This window comes from Ornithorhynchus anatinus, chromosome 4, assembly GCF_004115215.2.
Source record: "Ornithorhynchus anatinus isolate Pmale09 chromosome 4, mOrnAna1.pri.v4, whole genome shotgun sequence".
Taxonomy (NCBI): domain Eukaryota; kingdom Metazoa; phylum Chordata; class Mammalia; order Monotremata; family Ornithorhynchidae; genus Ornithorhynchus; species Ornithorhynchus anatinus.
Genome location: NC_041731.1, coordinates 88,669,927 through 88,687,092, shown reverse-complemented (window position 1 = coordinate 88,687,092; position 17,166 = coordinate 88,669,927). Strand labels below are relative to the sequence as shown.

At 43.9% G+C, this 17,166-nt stretch overlaps 1 protein-coding gene across 4 annotated transcripts in view; it reads left to right on the top strand.

Annotated features, from left to right (window-relative positions):
* Positions 1-17,166, top strand: part of CDC14A (cell division cycle 14A) — a 191,664-nt gene that overhangs the window by 13,295 nt on the left and 161,203 nt on the right. For all 4 annotated transcript variants that reach the window (XM_029062853.2, XM_029062852.2, XM_029062850.2 and 1 more), the window contains exon 3: positions 6,496-6,571. In XM_029062853.2, coding sequence (XP_028918686.1) covers positions 6,496-6,571 — 76 coding nt within the window. The remainder of the gene's footprint in view (positions 1-6,495; positions 6,572-17,166) is intronic.

The following is a 17,166-nucleotide window of genomic DNA, read 5'->3' as shown; positions in this document are numbered from 1 at the left end:
TCCTGCTTCTGCTCCTGCTCCCGGACCTGGTGTCCACGTGTTTGAGGCTCCTGGAAGAGCAGCCAACCTCGTCCTCTGCCCCAGTGCTTTCCTGCCGGACCTTTATCCCGTCCGAGGCCACTTTGTGTGCATTGGACACCAGGGCCTGGTACCAGGGCTGCTGCTGAGGGGCCCTGGGTGAGCAGCCCCTCTGCCCTTCCCTGCCTGGCTCTGCTGACCTAAGTCTTTACTGAAGGTGGGCGGGGTGGGGAGGTAGGGGCCAGAGCATCCTGGGTCACTTGCTGCCCAGTGAAGCAGGCAATCACTGTGTAGCACATCTGTTCCAACAACCCCCTCACAAATGGGCCTTGCTACTCCAGACACTGCTCTTTCTGTACAATCTCACACCTCCTCCTGCTTCCAATATTAATAATGGTAATAATGGCCTTTGTTAAGCATTTACTACGTGCCAGGCACTGTACTAAGTGCTGGGGTGATGCAAGCAAATTGGGTTGGACACACTCCCTGTCCCACGTGGGGCTCACAGTCTCGATTCCCATTTTATAGATGTTGTAACTCAAGCTCAGAAAAGTGAAGTGACTTGCCCAAGATCACACAGCAGACAAGTGGCAGAGCTGGGATTAGAATCCATGACCTTCTGACTCCCAGGCCTGTGCTCTATCCACTGCTCCATGCTGCTTCTCGGGATATCTCTACATCGATCTATCAATCAGTCGATTGTATTTATTGAGCACTTATTGTTTGCAGAGCACTGTACTAAGCTTTAAGGACAGTACAGTAAAACTGAATTGGTAGACACATTCTGTGCCCACAATGAGCACATCGATTTCCTGCCATCACCTCAAGCTCAATATGTCCAAAATTGGACTCAAATTCTCTCTTCCTCCTTACTTTCCCTTCACAACAGCACCCATTCTGTCTGATGCTGAATCTCACCACCTTGACTGATACAGTCCTTGACTTCTCCCTGTATTTTAGCCTCATATTCAGTCTATCACCACATCCTGTTGGTTTTTCCTCCACAGCACTTGCAGGATTCACCACTTCCTCCAACCAAACAGCCACCACATAGGTCAAAGCACTTGTCGTATCCTGGCTTGAAACTTGCATCAGCCTCCTCACTACCTGCCCTGCTTCCAGCTTCTCCCCTTGCCAATCCATACTTCGCTACCCGTGTCATTTTTCTAAAGCATCATCTACACACATGGAAATTATTGTGACTCACTCAAAAACTTCCAAGGGTCACCCATCCCTCTCTGCATCAAACAGAAATTCTTAACCTTTGGCTTTAAGGGGCTCAGTTGTCTCTCTCCTTTCTACTTATTCGTGCTTTTCTCCCATCACATCCCAGCTTTTGGTGTTTGTTCCTCTCAAACTAATGATCCTTGTACTCCCTCACTCTTGTCTTTCTCTTCTCTCTCCTCTCTCTTGCCGTAATCTCTTGTCCATGGCCTTCCCCTGCCTGCCCCTTCAAATCCAACAGAGCACAGCTCTTCTGTCTTCCAACCCCTACTGAAGTCACAGGGAGAGTTCCCAGATTAAGCTCTCATTTCTCCGCCCTATATAAGCCCAACTGCCACTTCAGTGCTTCTGTATGTCCTAAGCACGTATACTAATGCTAGTAGTACAAGTGAGCCCCTCCTAGTTGCATCACAGTGTACTCGGCATTTAAGAAGTACACAACAAAGAAGTGACATATTCTCTGTCTTCACTTCCTATAGCACTTATGCACATATTTTACATGCCCAATCACTAAGGCACTAACTCACAGGCACTATCCTCTTTTTTCTATCTGAATATTACATTGATGCAGTGTGGCTCAGTGGAAAGAGCATGGGCTTGGGAGTCAGAGGTCATGAATTCGAATCCCAGATCTGCCACTTGTCAGTTGTGTGACTGTGGGCAAGTCACTTAACTTCTCTGTGCCTCAGTTACCTCATCTGTCAAATAGGGATTAACTGTGAGCCTCACGTGGAACAACCTGATTACTCTGTATCTACCCCAGCGCTTAGAACAATGCTCTGCACATTGTAAGCGCTTAACAAATACCAACATTATTATTATGTCAACCTTATCCCAGTAGCTTTTTAAACTGCCTATGGACAGGCATCTACTAACTGTTTTACTCTCCCATTCACTTAATACAGTGTCCTGAAGACAATGGACCCTCACTAGATTCTATTGATTAAAGAAATGGAAAGGAATTCACCACTCTGGAGGACTGTAGCATATAAAATAACGAGGGTTTATGAGAGTTGTTGCTTCTACTTTACATAATTACCACTGTGTTCTCCATGATCCTAGAGTCTGCTCCTCTGCCCTTCCTTTTTCTCCAAATCCTCCCCCATCTAATTAGCTCATTCCTCATCCCCTCATTGCCCATTATTCCTTTCTGTACTTCTCCTTATTATCATTCTCCCTCTCAATAGGTGGGGGATCCTGCAGCTTTTTTTTTCAGTGAAAGGGTAATGGGGGAAATATGGGTTTCAAAGAACCCTTTAAGGGTGAAAAAAATTGTGATTCATTTTCCTAGAGCAAGCCAGGCTGAGCAAGAACTTGGGAATTACTATACTTGTGAGCAGGGAACGTGTCTACTAACTCTGTTGTATTGTACTCTCTGAAGCGCTTAGTATGGTCCTCCGCACACAGTTAAAGGCTCAATAATTATGAAACAAAAACTTCTCACTGTAGGCTTCAAGGCTGTCCATCACCTTGCCCCCTCCTACCTCTCCTCCCTGCTCTCTTTCTACTGCCCACCCCGCACGCTCTGCTCCTTTGCCGCTCACCTCCTCACCATCCCCCTTTATTGCCTATCCCACCATCGACCCCTGGCCCACGTCCTCCCGCTGTCCTGGAATGCCCCCTCCCTGCTCACCTCCGCCAAACTAACTCTCTCCCCCTCTTCAAAGCCCTACTGAGAGCTCACCTCCTCCAAGAGGCCTTCCCAGACTGAGCTTCCCCTTTTCCCTCTGCTCTCTCTGCTGCCTCTCTGCCCCCCCTTCACCTCCCCTCTGCTAAGTCCCCTTTCTCCCTTTCCCTCTGCTCCTTCCCTTCCCCTCAGCACTGTGCTCATTTGCTCATTTGTGTATATTTTATTACTCTATTTATTTTGTTAATGAGGTATACATCCCCTTGATTCTATTTATTGCTATTGTTTTTGTTTGTCTCCCCCAACTAGACTGTAAGCCCGTCAATGGGCAGGGATTGTCTCTCTCTGTTGCCGAATTGTACATTCCAAGTGCTTAGTACAGTGCTCTGCACATAGTAAGCGCTCAATAAATACTATTGAATGAATGAATAATGTGCTTGATTGATTGACTTTCCAGGTTTAGAGCTTCAGCTGCATAAAGCAACTGAAGGTATTCAGAGGGTTAAGTGTCTTGGTACCCCGAAGGAGTTGATTGACCTAGTAGAGGAGAGCACTTTGTTCTTAGGGCAACCGTGTGCATGTTTCCACCAGCCCGTGCGCAAACAGAGCTCATTGTTTTCACAGTAGTGAGGCTCTTGTTGGAATCAGTGGTATCTACTGAGCGCTTATTGTGTTTAGAAAATACAGTCAGTAGTGCAGAATCTCTTTGCTGATGTGTCCCACCTACTCCCAGACAAAGCATGTTCAGAGGAGCTAGACTCCTTACGGGATTGGGCCCAGATCATTTTAGATTCTTGTTCCCATCCCAATTGTTAGAAGCTAAAATCGGAGTTGAAATATGTAAACTCCCATCTCTGGAGACAAACACTGAACCAGGAAACAGATTCTTCAGTTGTTCTTGGACTATTTTTAGACCTGTCTCTGATGTCATTGACTGTGAGGAATTTCTTTAGTTTGTATTATGGGCGTGGCGGTGGTGCAAATCCATTTTCTTCTGCATCTTGGAGGTTGGTAGGAGAGACGTTATTAAGAAGTGTGCAGAGATTCACCTCGATTTTGTTCCCAGCCATAATCACGGGCTTGGGAATCTTTTGGGAAATTTGGGCAAGAATTTCAGGTAAACTGTAATCCTTGGCACTTTTAATAAGGAGAGAGAGTTTATGGCTTTGGGTACAGAAGGGGCCTTTTACACCCAACTCAACTAGAAACAAAGTATGATTCATAAGTTTTTGCAACTGGACTGGGAAGAAGACCATCCTTCCCGTCTCTCAGGCCCGCAATCTCGGTGTCATCCTTGACTCGTCCCTCTCGTTCACCCCACACATCCTATCCGTTACCAAGACCTGCCGGTTTCACCTCTACAATATCGCCAAGATCCGCCCTTTCCTCTCCACCCAAACGGCTACCTTACTGTTACGGGCTCTCGTTATATCCCGGCTAGACTACTGTGTCAGCCTTCTCTCTGACCTCCCTTCCTCCTCTCTCGCCCCGCTCCGGTCTATTCTTCACTCCGCTGCCCGGCTCATCTTCCTGCAGAAACGATCTGGGCATGTCACTCCCTTTCTTAAACAACTCCAGTGGTTGCCTATCGACCTCCGCTCCAAACAAAAACTCCTCACTCTAGGCTTCAAGGCTCTCCATCACCTTGCCCCTTCCTACCTCTCCTCCCTTCTCTTTTTCTACCGCCCACCCCGCACGCTCCGCTCCTCCGCCGCCCACCTCCTCACCGTCCCTCGGTCTCGCCTATCCCGCCATCGACCCCTGGGTCACGTCCTCCCGCGGTCGTGGAACGCCCTCCCTCCTCACCTCCGCCAAACTGATTCTCTTCCCCTCTTCAAAACCCTACTTAAAACTCACCTCCTCCAAGAGGCGTTCCCAGACTGAGCTCCTCTTCCCCCTCTACTCCCTCTGCCATCCCCCTTTACCTCTCCTCAGCTAAAGCCTCATTTTCCCCTTTTCCCTCTGCTCCTCCACCTCTCCCTTCCCATCCCCACAGCACTGTACTCGTCCGCTCAACTGTATATATTTTCGTTACCCTATTTATTTTGTTAATGAATTGTACATCGCCTTGATTCTATTTAGTTGCCATTGTTTTTACGAGATGTTCTTCCCCTTGACTCTATTTATTGCCATTGTTCTTGTCTGTCCGTCTCCCCCGATTAGACTGTAAGCCCGTCAAACGGCAGGGACTGTCTCCCGACTTGTTCATCCCAAGCGCTTAGTACAGTGCTCTGCACATTGTAAGCACTCAATAAATACTATTGAATGAATGAAAAGAAAGGAACTGAAAGGAATTAGAGACAGTTTGCTGATGGAGTCTCCTGCCATAAAACAACGAATGAACCTTGGACCAGTCACGAAGACTTTGAGACCGAAAACCCACATGAAAGAAGTGATTACATCCAGGGTGGTTGACATAATGCCAGTTCCACTCTCTTGTCCCAGCAGAAACGTGACTGGCAGGGACTGTGGGTGCAACAAGGGAATGGGCAGGCATGGATGTGGCATACTGAGAAGCACGTGTGAGAACACAGAGTCATTTATGGTCAAAATGACCCATAGCCTATGCTGTGCTGTAGCAGAGGGGATCACCAACAGGAAGCCGAAGGGATTAGCCCCCTTGGTAGCCGTTGTAGTCTTAGCTGCTCACACTAGCTATTTTCATGATTCTAACAGTGCTTGCCCACCATGTGAGATGCCCGATATTGTTCTTTGGTCAGAACTAATACTGCTGGTGGCAAGGCCCATGCCAGCACTCCCTGACTTCTGGCTGTCTTGTCCCCATCACAGTAAGGTGTGGGTTGAACTTTGGTGAGGAGGGAACTGTAGTAAGAGCATAAGCATGAACAGAGAGAACAGCTTAGTAATATTAATATTAATAGGTGTAGGTATGGAGAAGTTTTGGGTGAGTGGGTCACAGGATGAGTTTTGGAGGAAACAGGTTTGGGCAGGGAGGGAGGTGCTTTAAGGTGAAACCTTGAGGTTGTAGGAATAAAGTTTTGAGGGAAAAAAAAGGAAAGGTTGGAAACTCCTGTTCCAGATTGCATTTTGGATAGAATTTGAGTTCATGTATTTTAAATTACTAGGCTTGTGTTTGAATTTGCTGCTTCCTCTTGGTCCCTGCGTCAAAATGCCTTCCCATTTACCCGTTGTAAAACAGAATGGAACCAGCAAATGTTTTACTCCAAGGTTCAGTGTTGTGTGTTGTACCTGCCACGCTCAGTCAGTGCCACAGCCGTGCCAGATCCAGATGAGATCTGTTCACACGGTTGTTCAAAAGTGAATTATTCATCTCGTCCACTCTCCGTGCCCTTTCCTTTCAATTCTGGGGCCTGGCTTCAAGATGTTTCATTAGCACCTCTGGCAGATGGGGAAAGTGAAAGAAGGCGAAACTCAAATCTGTCAAATTGTCTCCTTTTGGGCAGCTCTGGTTAAAGGCTGGGTTGGGGAGATTGAAATTACAAATATCCCTTAATAAATCAAAGGTTGGAATCATCCATAGATTTTTTGTTTTAACCTCATTTTCTATCACTGGGGTCAATTGAGAGTGGATGCTGCCCAGAATTAACAATTAGAAGTTCCTTGAAATGTGCAGTGCTTATATAACCCTGCATGTTTTCTTTCAGTTTTTATGCAGATTTTGGACCTCTGAACTTGGCAATGGTATACAGATATTGCTGTAAGCTAAATAAGAAGCTAAAAGTGAGTATTGTGTTTTCACATGGGTTCACATCTTTATATTAAAATGTCTATTGGAATTGTAATAATCCTTGAGTGAATTGCTGTGCACTTAACATTTTGGTTGGTTTATCCTGAGCTTTGGAAACTGGGAGAGTTGGTTATCTAGAAATTGAAACTGAGCCTCCTGAATCAACCACAGAGGACTTGGTCATCTCTTTGTCTCATGTTGAAAATGAGGGAAGTCATTTAGGTATGGAGTTAAGAACTTAAAAGCTCAAATCATTTTTGGTTGTCTACTCATGAATGCCTTTTAAGTTGCCTGGAAGGAAAATCTCCCTGAAACTTTCATTTCTCCCTCTGAACACTATTACAAGGTGACTGAGTGAAAGATTCAACTTTAAATTCTTCTACAAATGTATGTTCTTGAATATTTTCTTAGAGCTTAGGTGAATGTATGGACTTGTTGCAGAGTTCTGCTAATCTATCTTACCTTTTATGACCCTAGCCCATATGAACTTATGTATATTCATTCATAGCGCTTTTGTGTTTATGTTTATTTAATTGTACATTCATTTATTTAGTTTGACTACTCTAATTACAAATATGTTTGTGCCTGTCCCTGCATTAACATTCTCCATTATAGTGAGCTTCTTGGAACATTTCATTCTTTTTTCTGTGCTTTCCAAGTGCCTCATATAGGGTAATAAAAACTACTGTTCCTTCTACTGTCTTCACTTGGCCTGTTCTCATCTGATCATGCTGTGGGGATTAATGGATTTGCTTTATTCTGATGAAAATGTTTATGAATGCAAAGAAAGGGAAACTATACTCTTTGTATTACTAATAACAATAATTATTATTCTGGTATTTAAGTGCTTACTATGTTCCAAGCACTGTATTAAGTACTGGGGTGAATATAATAATGTTGGTATTCGTTAAGCGCTTACTATGTGCAGAGCACTGTTCTAAGCATTGGGATAGATACAGGGTAATCAGGTTGTCCCATGTGAGGCTCACAGTTAATCCCCATTTTACAGATGAGGGAACTGAGGCACAGAGAAGTTAAGTGACTTGCCCACAGTCACTCATGAGTTCGAATCCCAGCTCTGCCACTTGTCAGCTGTGTGACTGTGGGCAAGTCACTTAAATTCTCTGTGCCTCAGTTCCCTCATCTGTAAAATGGGGATTAAGACTGTGAGCCCCACGTGGGACAACCTGATTCCCCTGTGTTTACCCCAGCGCTTAGAACAGTGCTCTGCACATAGTAAGCGCTTAACAAATACCAACATTATTATTATTATTATTATTATAAGTGGCAGAGCTGGGAGTCAAATCCATGACCTCTAACTCCGAAGCCCAGGCTCTTTCCACTGGGCCACGCTGCTTCCTGTTGTTCCCGTTCAAGTTATATTGCTTGAATATAAGCAAGTTGGGTTGGACACAGTCCCTGTCCCATGTTGAGTTTACAGTCTCAATCCCCATTTTACAGATGAGGTAACTGAGGCACAGAGAAGTGAAGTGATTTGCCCTAGGTCATATAGCAGACAAGTACCAGGATCGAGATTAGAAACCCTGACCTTCTGACTCCCAGCCCTGTGCTCTATCCACTATGCCATGCTGCTTATGATTATTTTGACATTTGTCTTTTTATAAAGTCAGAAAAATGTTAATATTTTGAAAACGCTTTTAGATAGAGAGCAATATTTAATCACAGTCAACTTTAGGATTTATAAGGGGGGAAATTGTGGGTTAAACAAGCAGCTTTTTTCAGTAATAGTATCTAGGTCAATAAGTGCAAATATGACCCTTCAGACAGACACTTATTGTCTGCTCACATACCCTACTTAGCTAGTCTTAGCTGTCACTCCTCTAGCTTGCCTGCTGCATAATGAAACTGGCTTTGTTACTAGGAAGAAGTAAAAAAGTCTGGTTTGACAAAGAGGTGTGAAATGACCATTTTATGGTATTCAGTTAATATTCAGTTAATTCTCCCAGTGTTTAAAGTTACTCCAGGGAAGTCCTTGCAGAGATGCCCTAAACTTTTTCCACCTGTTTGCAAGCCTCTGAGCTTCCAAATTGCACAGGCACTAACTCTGACTGAAAGAAATAATTTCAATATGTGAAATGCTTAAAAAATTAAAAGGGAATAGAGGTAAAATACTCGAGCCATCTGGCTTGCTATTTTAAGATCAAAACAAATAGGATCATGTGAGTGTGTTTCTCGTAACACTTGAATGTGTGATGGCCAATTCTTGAGGTTTTTTGTAAATGTCATTTTAGTTGAAAACATGTGTTAAATGATTTAACAATGTATTATTATTCAAACACAAATGGTACTTTCCAGAAAAAAAACCCCAAATAAATGGACTATTAATCTTCTGAGAAATTAGTTCAAAATAAATAGTTCCAGGAAATGTATTCTCTAAGAAACTAATATAAGGCCCTTGGTTAGAGTTCATTTTACATGGATAAATTCATTTGGAAAAGGTACTTTATAAATATTTAATGCAAAATTTGCTTTTATTAGTAAGTCCAAGATAATTACTTGACTTCCCCCCCATGACATTTTAGGGTAAGGTGTTTTACTTAGTGGTCTAGAACAGCTTTGAGTGACTAATAAGCATTCAACAGGAGTCACAGTTATTGGCTTGAACTGTGTTTAGAAAAAAATGCTAGTCCAGCTACTTCTTTAACATATGCTAATTGTAGAGGAATAACTTGAGTAATGACAATGCAAATACCCTCCTGAGTAACAAGTGTGTGTTTGTGTGTGTGTCTACTTCCGCTATAGTTTACTCTCATTTTTAACTTTTCAAAACATTTTCCTTCTCAGTTGATTTTCAAGAAATAAAATGTCAAATCATTTTTGGTTGTTCTATTCATGAATGTCATGAAGTTCCCTGCAAGAAGGGTGATTCCCAGAAACCTTCATTTCTTCCCCTGAACATTATTACAAGGTGATGGAGTGGAAGATTCAACTTTTGGTTTGACTCAAAATGTATGTTCATGTGTACATTCACATGTACATGCACTTGTCACCTGTCACATGGGGCAGGGTTCGAGGATCAGTGTGGCGAGAGTGAGAGCCAAAAGTCAGGTTGAGCCATGCAAGATCTATACCATTTGGCAAATTGAACTTCCCTTTCAGGAGGAATGTACTTATTTAGTTACTCTCAAGTGGTGAAGCACCTTGCTCCCACCCCACAAAAGCTTCCCACTCGGGAGGAATACACAGTTCCCAACTTCTAGCAGCTGGTAGAACTGGAAAGGAGTGAGCGGTTGTCTCCAGGGGCTACTTTTCCAATCACCCCAGCATGGACTACCTTTCAAATCACCTGGCCATCAAGTCTCCAGGACTACTTTTCAAATCACCCGGCAATTGAGCTCCCTCCCCTAGGGGCCACTCACTTCTCCTTGCTCCAGCAAGGACCTCCAATCGATCACTTGGAACCATGCAGGATCTGACAGAGTGGACACCCCCGGCTCTGGGTAGAGGTGACTTGCCACATCAGCATGACAGAGTTCCGACCTACTACCAAGAGTTTGTGGAGACCTCTCCCAAGATATATCCTTTTATTTCCCAATCCTCCTCCCTTCCATTGGCCGTATTTGGGGGGAAAAGGATCATGTGACAAGATCCGTTGGAATTTACTCATTCTGGTCTAATCATTTGGCCTTATTCCTCACCCTACCCCTGCGGGGTTGGTAGCACCGAGGAATATGGGATGTGTTTGTTTAGCCAACTACTTCCTATTTCTTCCAACCAGGCCCTCTGGCTTTAGTGAGCTGGCCAAGGCCTGACCGGTCACAGTAGCGCAAACTTGAGTTGAATCCATCAGTGGGGCATTTGAATTCTGATTCCCAAAGGGAAGAGACCTAGTTAAATGGTAATAATATAATAATAATTGTGGTATTTGTTATGCGCTTACTCTGTGCCACGCAATATATTAAGCGCTGGGTTGGGTGTAAGCAAATCACAGTCCCTGACTCACATGGGACTCTCAGTCTCAATCCTCATTTTATAGATGAGGTAACTGAGGCACAGATAAATTAAATGACTTGTCCAAGGTTACGTAGTAGACAAGTGGTGGAGCTGGGATTAGAGCCCATGACCTTCTGAGTCCCACGCCTGTACTTTGTCCAAAATTTTTGGTTTTACCAAAGTGTGTGTCTGTGTATGTGCATGTTTAATAATAATTATGATATTTCTGAAGTGCTTACTATGTGCCAAGCACTGTTCTAAGCACTGGGATAAATCAGCTGTGTGACTGTGGGCTAGTCACTTAACTTCTCTGTGCCTCAGTTACCTCATCTGTAAAATGGGGATGAAGACTATGAGCCTCACGTGGGACAACCTGATTACCCTGTATCTAACCCAGCACTTAGAACAGTGCTCTGCACATAGTAAGTGCTTAACAAATACCAACATTATTATTATTATTACAAGGTTTTCAGGTTGTCCCATGTGGGGCTCACAGTCTTAATCCCCATTTTACAGATGAGGTAACTGAGGCACAGAGAAGTTGTGACTTGCCCAAAGTCACACAGCTGCCTAGTGGCGGAGCTGGGATTAGAACCCTCGACCTCTGACTCCCAAGCCCGTGCTCTTTCCACTAAGCCATGCTGGTATCAGTACTTTCATTAACAGATAGAGAGGCTGTGTGTGATATATACTGTGATTTCTCACTTACAAGATAGGCCCCAGAGCTGCAAAAAGCCAATTTTGGTGTGTGACACATGAGCATGCAACGTGTCTACCAACTGTTAGAGTGTACTACTCTGCACACAGCAAACGCTCAGTCAGTGTGATTGATTAATAGGTTGTGTGGGAGTGAGGGAGGCCAGGGTCATATTCAGACCAGCTCATGCTCCTAGTCTGGCAGAGGAACAGTTTCTCCTTACCTCCCTCTTTAGAGGGTCCAAACTGGGAGGCTCATAGGATGCACAAGCCTAACTAAGGTTTGACTTTGGGCTTGGCCGACTTGGCCCTGTAGACTTGAGGCCTCTAGGGCAGGCCTGGCCCATTCAAGACTTGATGGCTTATGGTGGAGGCTTTATATTAGACCTAGTTGGGTCCTTGGAACTGCACCTCCCAATTCTTGTGAAGATGTAACCACTCAGTCAATTCGCCCCTTAACATGCCTGCCCAAAGATATGAGGGTAGAGCCTACTCCCCCCAACCTTCTGAAGTGGGACTGGAATTTAAGAACATCAAAGTGGCGGTGAAAGGTACTTAAGCATGTCAGAAGATGCCCACGCTGCCCTTACCTCCATATGAATTCATGCTTAAAATAATCTGAGACAAAAGAGTGACCATTATCTTCTCCACTGAAGGTGGGAACTGTTGATGGTTATCATTCTAGAGGAAGTCTTGGGTCCAACCAAAATCTCTCCTGGGATCATTTAAACTCTTATTCGTTCTTCTGCACACTTCTAGAATAATATATCAGAACCTTCCTTTTGTATATTTTACAGGAAGTCATTTCTCAGTACTATCCATGCTAAACACATCTAATTCCTATAACCATTTCTCACTGGGCTTATTTTCCATCTTTCGAGAAGCAACGTGGCCAAGAGGAAAGGGCACAGATCTGGAAGTCCAGAAAACCTAGGTCCTAATCCTTGTTCCACCACTTATCTGCTATGCGAACTTGGACCAATCACTAACTTCTCTGTGCCTCAGTTTTCTCATATGCAAAAAGATGAAAACAGATAGGATCATATGAGTGTGTTTTTGGTAACACTTGATGTGTGATAGCCAATTCTTGTGAGGTTTTTTTGTAAATGCCATTTTAGTTGAAAACATGTGTTTAGTGATTTAGGGATGTATTATTCAAACACAAATGGTACTTTCCAGGAAAAAAACCCCACCAAAACGAATAAGCTATTAATCTTCTCCTGAGAAATTAGTTCAAAATAAATAGTTTCAGGAAATGCGTTGTCTAAGAAACTAATATAAGGCCTTTGGTTAGAGTTCATTTTACAGGAGTAACACCTGTTGTCCTTTCTGCTTCGACTGTGAGCGCCATCTTGTCAGGGACTGTCTTCAATATGATTATCTTGTTTGTACCCCAGCGCTTAGTATAGAGTTTGGCACACAGTAAGCTCTTAACAAATACCATTATTAGTATTATTACGGTTATTATTTAATACTGTGTTTTGCCCTTCTCAAGGCTTTCAAGTTTTTCCACATCCTTTTAAAGATACAATGGCCTACACCAGTTACGGTGTTTTAGTGGTTTGACCAATGCAGAGAATGGTAGAAGGATCACTTTTAATCATTATGTCACAGTCCACTACAGTGTTGGCTTTAAAAAAAAAAAAATGACTGTTTTCGTGACTCATTGAGCTTGATCTATTTTTGGTTTCACTTGTGCCCAAGCAACTATTCTCCATCCTGTGATGGTCATGTGACTTTTTTCCCCCAAGGTCCTGGCATGCATCTGTTTTCTAATGCATTGCACCCTGTTTTGTTGGATTTTTTTTTAAAGCACCAGGTGGTTCTGCAGAGCCTTTTGATTTGATTATGGCATTTATTACACCCTTATTGAGTGCCAAGCACTGTACTAAGCACTGGAGCAGATACAAGGTGATCAGTTCGGACATAGTCCCTGTCCCAAATAGGGCTCACAGTCCAAGTAGGAGGGAATAGGATTTAATCTCCCTTTTTCAATTGAAGAAACTGAGGCACAGAGAAGTTGTGACTTTCCCACGATCACAGCAGCCGGCTGAGCCAGGGTTAGAACCTAGGTCCTTTGACTCCCAGGCTTGGGCTGTTTCCACTAAGCTACATTGCTTTTCTGGTATGGGTCTCCAGTGCTCCTGTGAACCCATAGGTCTGGAAGTGATCAGCGGGTGGACAGGTTGTGCTAGACCTGCATTATTCAAACTCAGGGTACAGTGAACCAAGTCTCATTAGTCTTTCACCGAATCTCACCCGCTCTCAGGGGATTACAGATAGAGTGTGTGATGTGTTCTTCTATCTTCTTTCCAGGTATCCATGCTAATCCAGCTAGTGAATAGTGACCAGATATGTCATTTGTGGGAGGGGAGTAGGGAAGGGAAAATGGGCATAAATGCTGTGCCTCTTCCAGTCCATAGGGGCAACTCTCATTCTTCACGAGTTCTCAGAAATAATGGCCAGTTGCTGTACAGTCACATGACTTCCTAGGGTATATTTTAGTAGGGCCTGCTAATTTAACTATGCCCTGTCCCTCTTAACTACTTCCAGTTTTTAATACACTGAATTGTTTCATTCCTTATACTATTCTGGCTGGGCAGTGTTCCTTGACATGTGAAACTTGGATATGAGTGTCAATCAATCTAGAATATTTATTGAGCACTTTCTGTGCTCTAGAGCACTGTACTAATCATTTGGGAGAGCACCATACAATGCAGTCGGTGGACACATTCCCTGCCTACAAGGACTTATATTCTAGAGGGGAAGACAGATATTAAAATAAATTAAGGATATTTATGTAAGTGCTATGGGGCTGAGAGTGAAGGGTACCCATCCGTGTGCATAGGTGATATAGATGGGAGAATGAGGAGGGAAAATGAGGGCTTAATTGAAGAAGCCCTCTTGGAAGAAATGTGGCTTTCAAAGAGGGGAGTAGTGGTTTATCATATATGAAAGAGGAGAGAGTTCCATGCCTGGGGTAGATGTGGGCAAGGGGTTGGTGGCGAAATAGACAAGATCAAGGTACAGAGAGTAGGTTGGCATTAGAGAAGTGAAGCCAATGGGCTGGGTTGAAGTGGGAAATCAGCAAGATAAGATAGGAAGGGGTGAGCTGTTTGAGTATTTTAAAGCTGATGGTAAGGAGTTACTGTTCGATGTGGAGATGGTTGGACAACCGCTGGAGGTTCTTGAAGAGTTGGGAGATGTGAACTTAATTTTTTTTAGAAAATTGATCTGGGCATTAGAGCGAAGTAAGGACTGGAGGAGAGACAGAAGGCTGGGAAGTCAGCAAGGAAGCTGATGCAGTAGTCAAGGCAGAATATGAGAAGAACTTGGCTCAGCATGATGCCATTTTAGATAGAGAAGGGCAGATTTTAGCGATGTTGTGAAAGTAGAACCAACTGGATTTGATGACAGATTGAATAAGTGGGTTGAATGAGAGAGGTTATTATGTTTGATCACTTTAGTGGTGGCAGAGGAAAAAGATGCAAATCTCTGTCTTTTCTCAGCCACCTGATGTGAGCTTTCCCTCACCATCAAGTAGGAGAGCAGTGCTTTCTTCTTTCTATCAATCACTCAGTTGTTTTTATTAATAATTGCAGTGTTTGTTAAGCGCTTACTGTGTTCCAGGCATTGTACTAAGTGCTGGGATGGATCGGGTTGGTCACCGTGGGGCTCCAAATCTCAATCCCCATTTTACAGATGAGGCAACCGAGGCCCAGAGAAGTGAAGTGATTTTCCCAAGGTCACCCAGAAGACAAGTGGCAGAGTTGAGATTAGAGTCCACATCCTTCTGACTCCCAGACCTATGCTCTACCCTGAGTGTTTCCTCTCTGCAGATCATGTACTAAGCAGCAGTGCTCCACTCCTGATTACCTTCATAGTTTTTATCCTTCTTACTCTCCATCCCCTTCTCTGGATTTTCCTGCCTTAGGTTTCCAACTCTCTCTTCCTCCTCCCTCCCCTCACTAGTCTCCTACTACAACCTAGGCCTCACACATCGCTCCTCTAATGCTAATCTTCTCACTGCATCTCAATCTCATCTGTCTCACCGCGGACCTCTCACCTACATCCTACCTCCGGCCTGGAACGCTCTCCCTCCTCATATCAGATAGGTAATTGCTCTCCCCCACTTCAATACCTTATTGAAGGCACATCTCCTCCAAGAAGCCTTCCTTGACTAAGCTTCCTTCTCCTCCTCTACCACTCCTGTGTGCACTGCTCTTAGTTGCTTCTTCATTCATCCTCCCTCCCACTCCCACAGCACAATGTATATATCTGTATATACCTGTACATTTATTTATTTATTTTAATGCCGGTCTCCCCCTCTAGACAGTGAGCTCTTTTTGGGCAGTAATGTGTCTGTTGTTATATTGTACTCTCCCAAGTGCTTAGTACAATGCTTTGTACAGAGTAAGTGCTCAATAAATATAATTGAATGAATGAAAAGGAAGCTTGACCTCTCCTTTGGACTGTCTTCCTCTGGGTCCCCTCAAGCCATCTCACTTTAACCCCTTGGAGTGTCTCCCGCAAGAGTTAGCCTGTTCAAGTCAATCATATGGAGAATCTGTGGCCGTGCAGGGCCCAGGTCTGTGAGTTGGATCTGGGCTGCCATTTTGCTCAGGGAAGTGGCAGTGCTTTTGGTGGTGCTGCAATCTTTTGAGCTGGCTCTGAGCATGCCCTGGAAACACAGTCAGCAACCTCCCTGCAGGCTGTGGTGACACCTAGAGCAGCAGTAGGTAAGCTTGGCTGAATGGGCTTGGGCCAGTCACTTAACATTTCTGGGCTTCAGTTGCCTCATCTGCCTATCTTACTGCTGATCCCTCGCCCATGCCCTGCCTCTAGCCTGGAAAACCTTTCCCTCTTCATATCTGACAGATGATCACTCTCCCCACCTTCAAAGCCTTATTAAAGGCACATCTCCAAGAAGCCTCCCTCATTTTAACCCTCATTTCCTGTTCTCCCATTCCCTTCCACGTTGCCCTTTTGCCTGGATTTGCACCTGTAATTCATCCCACCCTGAGCCCCACATCACTTATGTACATATCCGTCATTTATTTATTTATATTAATGTCCGTTCCCCCTCGCCCCCAGATTGTAAGCGCATTGTGGGCAGAGAACAATGTTTACCAACTTTGTTATATTGTACTCTCCCAAGTGCTTAATTCAGTGCTCTGCACACAGTAAGTGCTCAAAAAATATGCTTAATTGATTTATATCTAGTCCAGTGCTTAGTACAGTGCCTGGCACATAATAAGCGCTAAACAAATACCATTAAAAAAAATTTGAACCTGGAGTCACCACAAGGAGTATTTTGCCATTTCTTGCCTCTTCAGCTTCCTTCTCTCCCCCTGACTTTTCTCCATGTTGGCTGGGCTAGTGGAATACTTTGTGCTTGGCCCTTAACAGCCATGTGAAATTGGGTAAGTGGCCCTCTTCCAGCCAGAATAATGGGCCACCCATGTTTTGTAAGGTACTAAGCATTCCAAACATAACTTTGTGATGGACAGTTGAATAAAATGGAAAAAAATCTCTCATACTTGCACTCTTGGATTAGAGCCATCTGCTAAAGAGATATCTATTAAGTTTTTAGAACTCTGTGCTCTGACAAGGGCAACTGAAGAAAGAGGGGACGTTTTCTGACGTGTTCTTTCTTTGAGGAATTATGGATGTTACTTAGAAAGCTCAACTTTTTGAGATTTCCCCTATGGGAAATGGTGACTAACATTCTCTGAAACGAGAAGCAGAGTCATTGATATTTTGTTTTTTAGTACAGAACAAAATTCAACACTAGATTCTGCCTGCATTTAGTTAAAATAAGTCATTTAGAAACTTTTTAAATAATTCTTTCATGCTGCCTAATATGGATAGATGAAAAGGAGGGCAGGAGGGTTGTTGTTGTCTTGTGCTGTCGAGTTAGTTCGACCCATAGCGATGC